Below are 12,500 nucleotides of genomic sequence, written 5' to 3' on the forward strand. Positions count from 1 at the left end.
ACACACACACACACACACACACACACACCTGCCCACTACAGCCACACAGGTGTTATGGCTAATGACACAACCATATTTCCTACACCTGTGTATGCCAGAGAAAAAAAATAAATACATAAATAAAAAGAGCAGCAATTATGAATCAACGTAATTAACGAAATGAAGGATATAGGGAAGTAATGGAGATGAAGGAAAATTATGATGAAAGACTGTCAGAGGAGGAGGAGGAGGAGGAGGAGGAGGAGGAGGAGGAGGAGGAGGAGGAGATGGGGAGCAAGAGGACAGTGACACTGATAGAAGTGGAGCAAGGAAGATGGGGAGGAAGGAGAGGGAGGGACGGGAGGGAAGGGGCGTGACAACGGTGAATGAGGAACGAGGGGGAAGTGGGATGGGGAGGAGAGAGAAAGGGAGGGGAAGGATGGGGAGGGAGAGGAACTGAGGATGAAAAGTGAGTACATCCGAAGCGAGACGGAAAGGACGAGGAGAGGAAGGACTCTACTACCGTGAAGGATTGCAGGATTAAGAGAGAGAGAGAGAGAGAGAGAGAGAGAGAGAGAGAGAGAGAGAGAGAGAGAGAGAGAGAGAGAGAGAGAGAGAGAGAGAGAGAGAGAGAGAGAGAGAGAACTGACTGATTGACTGATTAATCGGTCGACTGAATTTTTACTAGCAGAAGGAGGAGGAGGAGGAGGAGGAAGAGGGACTGATTGAATGATTGATCGGTCGTCTGAAGTTTAATTAGTAGTAGAAGAAGAAGAAGAAGAAGAAGAAGAAGAAGAAGAAGAAGAAGAAGAAGAAGAAGAAGAAGAAGAAGAAGAAGAAGAAGAAGAAGACATATTGAATGACTGATCGCTCAACTGAAGACTTATTAGCAGAAGAAGAAGAAGAAGAAGAAGAAGAAGAAGAAGAAGAAGAAGAAGAAGAGGAAGAAGAAGACTGATTGATTGACTGACTAACCAGCAATACGAAGGAAAAAAACAACAAACAACACAGAGGAGGAGGAGGAGAAGGAGGAGAACAGTAATAGCAGTAGTAATAGTAGTGGGAGGAGAAGGAGGAAAAGAAGGAGGAGGGGGAGAGAAGATGGTGGAGGGAACATCGAAGAGAAGGCACGGAGGGAATTGATGAAGGGGCGGGAAGCACACGCAGCCACGAAGGTCTTCCCGCTCCTCATCCTGGTGGCAGTGATGAGACGTTGTGGTGAGCTCCGGTTACCTTTCCCCCTCCAGCCGCCACCACCGCCACCGCCAGCCCGCCACATCACCATCACACCACCACCCTCGCTTACATCACCACCGACCACCAATACCACCCACGCGTTGCACCACCACCACTGCAGCATCACCATCACCACCACCACCCGTGACGCTCTGACGAGGCACCGTATCACTATCGTCACTATCATCACTACACGCTGGGAATCTGTCACCTTCCCTATCTCACTCTCACCTCTTCCTCCTTTCTCTCATCATGCACTAATACTTTTAATAATATACGTGTTTCACTTCTTTTAACTTGTATTATTGCATTTGATTAAGGTGAGTTAGTTGTATAGTGTGTGTGTGTGTGTGTGTGTGTGTGTGTGATGGGGAGGAGGGGGGAGGAGTGTGTGTCAGTGTATTAATGAATTACCTGTTGGAAATGTAACTCAAACATTCGCCATCACGAACGGAAACACACTTGTAACAGTAGTCATCCTTATTAATGGGCAGTCACGACGCACGCTAGCACACACACACACACACACACACACACACACACACACACACACACACACACACACAGAGACAATAACCTCCCAGCATAATACAACAAACCACATTTATCCCACGGCACGCTTTAAACGGGAGGAAAAAAAATGTCATAAAAACACAAGGGACGTTCAGTACAAACAAACAGCAAACACCTAACACCTTCTGCCTGACGCACGGGGGAAAAAAAATAAAGAAAATAAAGAAAAATAAAAAACACCCACGTGGCGTAAGTCTCACACCAACCCAGGCCAAACAAACACAATAACAACACCAGACACCACCACAACACACCGCCCCAAGCAACATGTTCCTCCAGCACAACAATGGCGAGAAGAGAACAAAATGATAAAAATAAGATCTCAACACCCATATTGTTTCCTCCCGCCGTGGCTCCTGCAGCAGTGTCACGCGCGGCTCTGTGGCTCTACGGCTCCGTGGCTCCGTCATCCCGCGCGGCTCTTAACACTAGTATATTCTCAGGTGAGTATCGAGTATCATCTGTCAACACATGTGACATATATGCAAAAACAAACTCTCACACACACACACACACACACACACTTGCTTGTGTGTGCGTGAGTTCGTGCGTGCTACACTCACCTGCCGCATCCCCCATCACTGCCGCTGGTGCCTCGGGGCAGGTAGGTAATCCTCGCTTATTAACACCTGCAGCGCCCCATCGCCGCGCGGAACTTGCACGAGGCGCGACACACTCCGATACTGACGTACTGCAGGGCGCGACTGACAGACACTGATTTGTGAGCCTATAGCGCCTATGCCTATATCACCAGCATCCCGGCCATGCACGGCGCCGTACAGGGTCGCCAGGAACACTATAGTGGCACTCCCAAGCACTCAACACTCGTGGCACTTAAAGGGGGTCACCGAGGGACACTCTAACCACATCGATCACAGCAACACGTCACGTGCGGGCGGGAGCGAGGCAGAGCAGACCCCTACTCACTCGCGCTCAGGCTGATACTGAAGTGAGACTTTTCTCTGACAATGTTTACATCCATCAGCCGCTAGCCTCTGCGCAGGTCCGGAGGTCGTGGCGGCCAATCACAAACACGGAATCACCGCTCCTCTGCACCCCATTGGCTCACATCTGCCTCGCTCGGCCAACCACGTGCCGCCCCGCCCGCTGTGCCGCCGCGTTCAAAACTACTCCCGCGAAATATCCGCGACCGCCTTGCTTGCAGGTCAGCGCCGCGAGGGAACGCCGCAGCATCACCACACAATACCTTGCGCCGAGTTATGAACGTAATAATTAGGCGACCACGTTTATTAGCCTCCACCTTTGTTTGCATGCCGAGTGCATTACCACCGCCGTCATTACGCCGAGTTACTGCCTTCTACTACGTGGCCATTACCTTGACTTACTAACACGCTCTCATTATGAACCACGCTGCTGCAGGCTGGAAAGAGAGAGAGAGAGAGAGAGAGAGAGAGAGAGAGAGAGAGAGAGAGAGAGAGAGAGAGAGAGAGAGAGAGAGAGAGAGAGAGAGAGAATCACCCTTCTGACACAAGGAACTACCCCCCACACTCCCTGACTGACCACCACCGCCACTTACAATACCTCACAATACCCTCATCACACTCTCCTTCCCACAGACGGGGAGAAGCCGAGGCGCGGGGTACAGGAAGCTCTTGTAATGCTGTACACGTATACCTAAAACCAAGAAGGGATGAGTTTCAGTACCTTTTCCTCCTCCTCCTCCTCCTCCTCCTCCTCCTCCTCCTCTCGTCGCTCTCTTCCAGCACGAGCACCTCCTCTCATCACCTCGCGGGCAGCACGCTTGGGAGTTCCCTGGGTGAGGAGTGGTAAGCGCCGGGCATACATCTCTTGCATGTAGCTTTGTCTTTGATCAATAATTCTTGCACCTTGCCCACCTCGCTTTCCATGTTGCCGCTCTCTCTCTCTCTCTCTCTCTCTCTCTCTCTCTCTCTCTCTCTCTCTCTCTCTCTCTCTCTCTCTCTCTCTCTCTCTCTCTCTGACACTCCCATCATAATAAGTAGATTTCTCTCTCTAGTCATTTCCATATCTAGCTTTCTCTTAATCGTTTCTATAACTCTCTCTCTCTCTCTCTCTCTCTCTCTCTCTCTCTCTCTCTCTCTCTCTCTCTCTCTCTCTCTCTCTCTCTCTCTCTCTCTCTCTCTCTCATAACCATCAACCCAGCCTCCAAACATCCCCCTCTCCCTACATCCATTCTCACGCCCCCTCGCTTGTCACACGCTGCTCCTACCTTCTCCCCTCCCTCCCTCTCTCCCTCCCTCCACCCCGCGGCCTGACACCTTCCTCCCCTTTGACAGTACCCACGCGCCACGACACAAGACAGGCCCGAAAGAAAAAATAAGATAAAGATAAATATAGCTTGATGATGTTAACGATGATGATGATGATGACGATGAGTAGGAGGAGGATTATGATATTAACGATATTAAAAACAACGAAAATAAACAAGACAGGTTTGTTTTGTTTTATTAAATCGTTTTCCTGGTGAGCACACACCGGTCGTGCCTCACCGCCGCGGCGTGTCTGGCGGCGCGTGGCGAGGCTGTGGCGCGGCGTGTGGTGATGCCTCCCCCGCCGCCTGCTGTCCTCCCTCGCCGCCGCCACTCCTGCGGGAGGGTGGTGGTGGTGGTGGAGGTGGTGGAGGAGGCAGGCAACACGTGCAGGGCGGCGCGGCGGTGACGTCACATTGCTATGGCAACGACCGAGAGTCGCCCCCAACCCCTTCCTTCGCCAGGCACTGTCGTGGCAGCTTCCCAGCTTCCTCTCCTCCTGGCGGCCTGGGGAGGGCGAGGGAAACAGGCGGCGGCCCTTCAGGCAGGAGTTTCCCCAGCAGCCTGGACACAGCGTGCAGGGCGAGAGGGCGAGGAGGCCCGGGGTGGTGGTGCTGGTGGGAGGGGCAGGTGCCGGAGTTTGTCAATTCCCGGCGGTGCAGCGTGAGGCGCGGCACGGGAGGCAGCGTGAGGCGCGGCACGGGAGGCAGGGAAGGATTCCTCGATTAATGGGCGTGGCGGTGGAAAGTTAGCAACTCTCCGACCTGTATTACAGCCCAGGCAGCCGCGGGTCAGGGTGGGGAGGGGGCGGCGCTTCCTGCCTGGGATAGGCAGACCGCTTGAGTGACGGACACACCGCGGCGCCACTCTCATGATAACGCCTCGCCACACAAAGAAACATGAAGAAGGAACCAACAGCAGCAGACTTGTTGGCCATCACGAGGCTCCTTATGATGAGCAGCACCTTCTAATCTAATGTACTACACGGGGATGTCATCCTGGTGGCGCTGGCAGCGTCCAAAGTGTGTCTGGACGATACCGCCGCGATGCGAGAGGCAGAGCAGCACGCGGCCAATAGGCGCTGGTGTGTTGTCGTGGAGAGAGAGAAAAAATAATAATAATCGATAAAACAGAGGAATGAGTGGTAATGAGAGACTATTAGAGAGATAAGATAACAATACAGTTACAAGGCTCTCTTTTCCTGATAAGATACATATGTAGATAAACAGTTCATTAATGGTAATTTTCCCACCTACACAAGAGACGCCTGCTGTCTCGTTAAGTGGTGAGGTGGATCTCGCTCACCCAGCTCTCCGCCAGGCCTCGCTGCACACACAGGTCCAGAGGCCTACACTGATGCCTCGCGACAATGAAGCAGAGGCCCGTGAAACCAACCAGAGCGTGGCGGCCTGGCGTGCCTCGTCCTGCAGCGGCTCCCTTGGCCTGCCTCTTGTCTGAACGCTTCCTTGAGATGTATTTCCCCCAAAAATTTCTTTCCTCGCTTGGCTCTCTCCCACAAGAGGAAAGCTTTCCTTACATCAACAAAACGAGGCAGGTTCAGAGCAGACGATATAAAAACAAACTGAGCATCACTTCACTGCTTACAAAGGAAAATTTTATGGCGTCTGAATCAGCTCCATAACACCTCGGGACTCGACACTGCCACCCTGACTCAGCTCCGGCGGGAGGGACGCGAGGAATAAGAGAACATGTTGCAAGCGGGTCCTCTGCGATAGCGGCTGGGAGGTGGAGTGTCTTACCGAGAAGGAGAGGGCAGGGGAAGGTGACGGAGGAGAGGAGAGGGACGCGTGATGCTGCCCAGAGAGAAACGTGTCTTCAATTCGCCGAACCCAAGATGCGAGGCAGCCACCACCTCCCACCTGGCGCCACATAACCTTCCCGCAACACACACACACACACACACACACACACACACACACACACACACACACACAGATGATGTCAATTCTATCCTGTTCATTCACACTTATCCCTACTTCTTCCTTCCTCAACATAACCTATCCTGCACATCACGCTCCCCCACCCCCAACCGCTCCCCCCCCGCGTGCACCTCCCTTAACCTTCCTTCTTCCCGTCTTCTGTGACCTTTTCATAATTTCTTTTTCCTTTAGTCTCGCTTTTTTTCTCTCTCTTTTTTCCCCTCTCCCTCTCTCTCTATCTCACCTCGCTCCAGGTGTCCACTGTGCCGCGTCCCAATCTAATTCCTTCCCTCCGCCTCCATGCTTCCTTCACTTCTTTTGTTCCTGCTCCCCCGACCTTCCCGCCGGACGCCTCAGTCTCCCTCTTTTCTGCCTCACAGCCCCCCTCACCCTTGCCTCACAGCCTCTCTTGCTCCTGTCTCATCTCCCCCACTCACTCCTGCCTTAATGTTCCTCTCATCCCTGCCTCATAGACTCACTCATTCCTGCCTCACCTCCCCACGTTCCCGTCTTTCACAACCTCTTTCACTCCTCCCTCACTGCCCCTCTCATTCTTCCTCCCCTTCTCACCCATTCCTGCATCTGTCCTCACTCACTCTCGCCCCCTCATCCTATTAATTTCTGCCTCACTCCCTGCATCAGAGCCCCCACGTTACCCTGCCTCTCTGCCTCATTTAGTCTTGCCTCATAGCCCCTCTCACCCCTGCCTCCCTCACCCAACTCACAGCTCGCCAAAATTCAAAGTTAATCACCTCATCTTCCTTCGTACACTCACCGTCTCTTCACTCTTCCGTTAATGCTTTCCTCATCGTAAACCTTCACATTTTTTTCTCCTCTCTCTCTCTCTCTCTCTCTCTCTCTCTCTCTCTCTCTCTCTCTCTCTCTCTCTCTCTCTCTCTCTCTCTCTCTCTCCACTTTCTTTTCTTTTTCGTGTTTTTTTTTTGAGTGTGAAATATAAAAAAAAGGAAAAAGAAAACTGGTAGTAGGATGTTAGTTGCTGCTGCTGCTGCTGCTGCTGCTGCTGCTGCTGCTGCTGCTGTTGTTGTTGTTGTTGTTGTTGTTGTTGTTGTTGTTGTTGTTACAGTGCGTCATTATTATTATTTATTTCTCCTTCACATCACTATTTAAGTTCATGGATTTTTTTTCATTTATTCTCAATTAAATTATTCTTTTTTTCCTTTCAGAAATTTTACAGTTTTATGTCATGTTACTATGTATAAGCTTATGACACACACACACACACACACACACACACACACACACACACACACACACACACACACGGATAGATCACACGCTCTCTTAAACATCTCCCACCACCCCCCACCCCCACACTAAGCCCCCCACCATCCTTACACTACCCACGAGCATAAACACACAAATATTCTCACATATAAATAGTATTACACAGGAAACAAGGCTATTTTTAGTATGTGTGTGTGTGTGTGTGTGTGTGTGTGTGTGTGTGTGTGTGTGTGTGTGTGTGTGTGTGTGTGTAAAATAGACAGCATTTACGAGATATTTTTTTATTACAGTGTTCACGCATGGGCAGGAGTGTGAGGCGTGGGCATAGTGTGTCTGAGTCAGCTTCCTGCACCTCCCTCCGCCTGGCGCCGCCCTGCTGCTCCTGACAGGCCTCACGCACACCCAGGACCAGGGGCGGGAGTGGGAGGGTGGGGAGGGAGACGCTGCACTCAGTTTTATATAAGTATGTAGGTACAGCGAGTCTCTCCACGGGGAATTGAATGATAGAATGTAAAGGAAAGGAAAGGTATGTATGTTTTGTTATTATTGTGTGTGTGTGTGTGTGTGTGTGTGTGTGTGTGTGTGTGTGTGTGTGTGTGTGTGTGTGTCCAGTACAATCATGTACGAGTATATATAGACTGTCACCAATCTGGGCATTTTTTTTTTCTTTACTTCCTTTTCGTTGTCCAGTCCAGAGACACTTTTACATAATAATAATAATAATAATAATAATAATAATAATGATAATAATAATAATAATAATAATAATAATAAAAACAAGTGTTGGTTAACTATTAAGTATGTCTCAGTTAACACTCCAGCATTACGTCATATGAATAAGGAAACCTGCATGGTGTGGCCAATAACAACTATACCAAACAACTTCAGTGCAACAGGAGACCCAACCTGCAGCAGCACAACACGGCAGGACAAAGTTATGGCCCCGTGAAGGTTTGGGAACACCACAGCCGCACCACAACACCACAACACTTTCCTGCACTCCATCACGTACCCCCAGCCACTCACAGGCTCATGATTCAATGAACCGTATTCTGAAACACTTCTGCGCCGCACCTCCACTGCTTTCAAAAGGCTCTAGTTGAAATGACACGCGTTTTTAAGGATGTTTTTTTATATATTTCTAGTGACAGATTAACAAGATTCCTATATTATTAACAGGAAGAACACTCTTGTGAACCCGGCTGATCATCTCTGTGTCCTTGGAAAATAGTCGTGGTAAGAGAGCAAAGTGTTTTTGAATACAAGCTTATGATGCATATTCACTACACCTCATCTCTCTCCTCCCCTGAAATCAGTCCTACCATGACTCTTCCAGCAATTCTACGCCCTTTCCAGCTACACATTTCCTGCACATTTCCCGGCCACTCCAGGTTCCAGCTTTGTTTTAACTTCCGGTTCAGATCAGCCAGAATTCTCATATTTTTGTTACGTCCTCTCCCATTCGCTCTCCGCCACGCCCTCTCTGTTGCTCTCCGCCACGCCTGCCTCCTCTATTGCCCAGCCACGCCCCTTTCCATCTCTGTCCCACTGCGCTCTCTTCCACGCTCCCTGTATTTTTTTTTCTTTTTTTACTCTACTCTCTCCGACTACAGTTTTACCACGCCCGTTTCTGACATTCACTATGTTCCCTTCCTCTCCCAGCTGTAGCATCTTCCCTTCCGCCCGCCACGCCCACGCCCAACTCTCTTCAGTTGACACTTCACCACGCCTCTCCATCTTGCATCCTTCCTAATCGTCTCCCACCACGCCCCCTTCCACGCCTATTCCTACCTCACCAAGTCCCTCCCAGCCCCCAGTTCATGTCCTACCAACACTTTTCTGGTCTTACCTTCCGCTGTTTTCTCTCACTACACCTTGTCCTTAAGTGCCTTAGAGTCTACACGCCCCTTCACCCACGCCCCTCTGATACTATTTCCTTCACCCTTACAAGATCTCGCCTCTTATCGGTACTTTTTTTTATAGAAAGGTGGGTGAAGTAAAGGAAGTTTTAACAGAAAGGAAGATAAGTTTGAAGACAGAGACAGTATTTAGTCCACCTAGCCATTTTTTTTTTTTTTTTTTGTACTCTTCAAACTCTCATGTGCTCTGAAGGCAACACCACACAGGAGAACATTACGAATATTACCCCCAGCCAACGCAAGGTGAGATGGGAAGAGCTGACAGTCACACAAAGAGAAGAGCAACACTTTTACAAGATACTTTTTCTTATAATTGTTCGGGAACCTTGACTGGGCCTTTTCTCCAGTCTTTCGTTGCCCTAGGCCTTCTCCTCTTACATAAGAAAATAGTAAAAAAAGCACACATACCTTCACAGCTAAACAGAACCACCGCCACAGCTCTCCACACACAAAGGCAAGGTAACGACACATCTACGCTCGGATAATCTACCATAGTCTACCAAAAGAAGGCACGTTTTCTCACATGGGGGCTTCCTTGAGAGAGAACGTGTAAACAATAGAGGTTTCGAGGGAGGCTTAGCGTAGGAGAGAGCGTCAGTACTTACCCTGGATTTCTGCGTCTGCTTCAACCCGATGGCTGGCTGGCTTCTGTTGCTCTGCGGGAATAAATGAAGAGGTATTAATTCATGTATTGAGACTGAACAAAGAACTTAACTGGATAAAAACTGATAAACTGAACCGGAAAAAAATAAAAAAATATATATGCTTAATTTAAAATGAGGCATATTAGTTCAAATTATTCAGATTAAACAAAGTACTTAACGGGATAAAAACTTAATTCTTACCGGAAAACAAAGAAAAGAGGAAGAAACATCGATCAAAACTAACAGAAAAACAAAAGGACATAACGAAACCTCTGCAATAAAATAATGGATGGCGTGCGGAGTGACGTGGAACGCTGAGGAAGGAAGAGTGCACTGAAGGAAAGACTGACTGTTAGGTTAGGTTTATTTGATTTATTGTGTGTGTGTGTGTGTGTGTGTGTGTGTGTGTGTGTGTGTGTGTGTGTGTGTGTGTGTGTGTGTGTGTGTGTGTGTGTGTGTGTGTGTGTGTGTGTGTGTGTGTGCTTCGTACAGTGGTCATAATAGTTAATACTGCGCTTGCTCTATCTGCTTCTACTGCTGCTAGTACTGCTACTAGTACTACTACTTCTACTACTACCACTACTACAACTACTGTTACTAACAAATAAGTGATGATGATGATGATGATGATGATGATAATAATAATAATAATAATAATAATAATAATAATAATAATAATAATAATAATAATAATAATAATAATAATGAAAATAACAACAACGAAGGTAAATAATAAATCTAAAAATGGTGAACTTAGAAATTTATTTTTACATTATACAAAATTAAACAAAAGTGTGTGTGTGTGTGTGTGTGTGTGTGTGTGTGTGTGTGTGTGTGTGTGTGTGTGTGTGTGTGTGTGTGTGTGTGTGTGTGTGTGTGTGTGTGTGTGTGTGTGTGTGTGTGTGTGTGTGTGTGTGGCTTGCAGGAATTTAGTTGTGTGCATGCAGTGTGGTGGTGAGGTGTGGTGGCGGTGCAGTGTGGTGATGAGGTGGTGCGGTGCAGTGTGGCGGTGCAGAGTGGTGTTCGCTGTGGTGGGCAGGTGAGTGTGTCAGGAAGCAAGGCATGAGACAGGTGTGGGCGCACCTCCTGGGGGCGTCGCACGCTGACCCTCCGGGCGCGGGGAGGCGGGGGCGGGGGCGGCAGGGTGAAGGAGCAGTAGAGGGAGGGTGGGCGGGAGCGAGGGGAGGAGGGGGTGGGGTGGACTGGGGCGGGGCCTCGCGCAGGTCGGTGTGGGAGCGAGAGGACGCCCGCGCCAGGCTGAGGGCGTGGTAGCGGGTGTGTAGGTGGGACGCGGGCGCGCCTCCCCCACAAAAGAAGCTCGCCCCCTCATGCTCCCCGCCCCCCAGGCCTCCGGGAGACAGCGGAGGGATGAAGGAGCCCAGATCGAAGGGCGGGGGCCTGGGGGCGGGGCGCGGGGAGGGCGGCGCTGACGGGACTGCGGGAGGCTGGCGGGAGCGGGAGGAGGTGCGGAGCTCCTCGGGAGGCTGCATCGTGCTCAGCAGCATCTGGTGAGGGAAGGCCGCCCCCGCCGCCCACGCGTGCTGTGCGCCCACGGGGCACGACTGCTGCGCGCCTGCGGGGGCGGCCTCGTTCTCCAGGGGCACATTGTAGGCTGAGGACTGCGGCAGGCCGTGGGGCGGGCGACGCTGCAGGCTGTGGGAGAGGGCGGGCCCCGGCAGGGGCGCGAGGTGCAGCGGGTGGGAGTGGCGGCGGTGCTGGGAGGGGGACGCCTGCAGCTGGCGGATGGGCGTGTCGCCTGCTGCGGGGGGCTCCTCACGCCGCTCCTTCTTGATAAGAACCGGCGGAGAGTTCCCCTGGCGGGCGGGCCGCTCCCCCGGGTTGAGGGCGCCCCGCAGCAGCACCTTGTAGCCGCAACCGTCGCAGTGGCCATGCGAGGACAGCTGCCAACAGCCGCAGAGCCCCGCCATGCCGCTCACTGGCCCGGCCCCTCCTCGCCGGCCGCCGCCGCCGCCGCCGCCCGCGCCGCCGCCACCTCCGTCGCTGCCCGTAGCCAGCCCGGCATCACCATGCCCCTGGTGGGGCCCGCCCGCCACCCACCGGTCGCCGCCCCCGGCCGGCACTCTGCTGCTGCTGCTGCCGCCCCCCACAGCAGTAGTCCCAACACGCGGCGGTGGTGACGTCACCACCACCACCCCCGAGGGGCCCTCGCCCGCACGCTGGCCAACATCTCACACTCCTTGATGTGTCAAGCCAGGTTCCGTCTCGCCCCGCCCCGCCCCGACACTCCGCCCCGCGGCGTCTCGTCCCCGGCACAGTCCCGCTTGGCTCAGTGGCGCGGCGGCAAGCACTCGGTCCGGGTGTCGGTGGCCGCAGGCCGCCCGTGTCTGACCTTCACCTGCACAGCGGCCAGACACACACACCTGCAGCGGGAGGGCGTGAGGCCCAGCGGGTCACAGGTTTGCCCCACAAGTCGCCCCCCGCCACTCAGCCAGTCCTGCACACTCTCTCCGGGACCCTGGGCTGCCTGGGCTGCCTGTGCGCGGGACCGACAACAAAGAACCAGGAGGTGAAGATAACAGGGCGAGAATGGAAAGAAAAACTTCACAAAGATGCGGCGCAACGAGAGGACGCGGGGTAAAACAACATGAATAAATAAACCCCACCACCACCACCACCACTAGCACAAGCAGCAGCAGCAGCAGCAATAACAGCAGCAACATCAGCACTCACAATGGAGAGGGAAAAAATACGTAG

The 12,500-nt window shown here is 51.9% G+C and overlaps 1 protein-coding gene across 2 annotated transcripts in view; it reads right to left on the reverse strand.

The window, feature by feature from the left end:
• The window catches only part of LOC135105147 (uncharacterized), a 307,777-nt gene that overhangs the window by 198,660 nt on the left and 96,617 nt on the right, over positions 1-12,500 (reverse strand). The window contains exon 1 of one of the 2 annotated variants that reach the window (XM_064013200.1): positions 2,352-3,020. In XM_064013200.1, coding sequence (XP_063869270.1) covers positions 2,352-2,367 — 16 coding nt within the window. In that variant the 5' untranslated portion in view covers positions 2,368-3,020. Of the gene's footprint in view, positions 1-2,351; positions 3,021-9,746; positions 9,798-12,500 lie in introns of those variants that run through there. The other variant, XM_064013199.1, reaches the window with a different exon arrangement.

The sequence above is a fragment of the Scylla paramamosain genome, chromosome 11 (genome assembly GCF_035594125.1).
Source record: "Scylla paramamosain isolate STU-SP2022 chromosome 11, ASM3559412v1, whole genome shotgun sequence".
Lineage (NCBI taxonomy): Eukaryota > Metazoa > Arthropoda > Malacostraca > Decapoda > Portunidae > Scylla > Scylla paramamosain.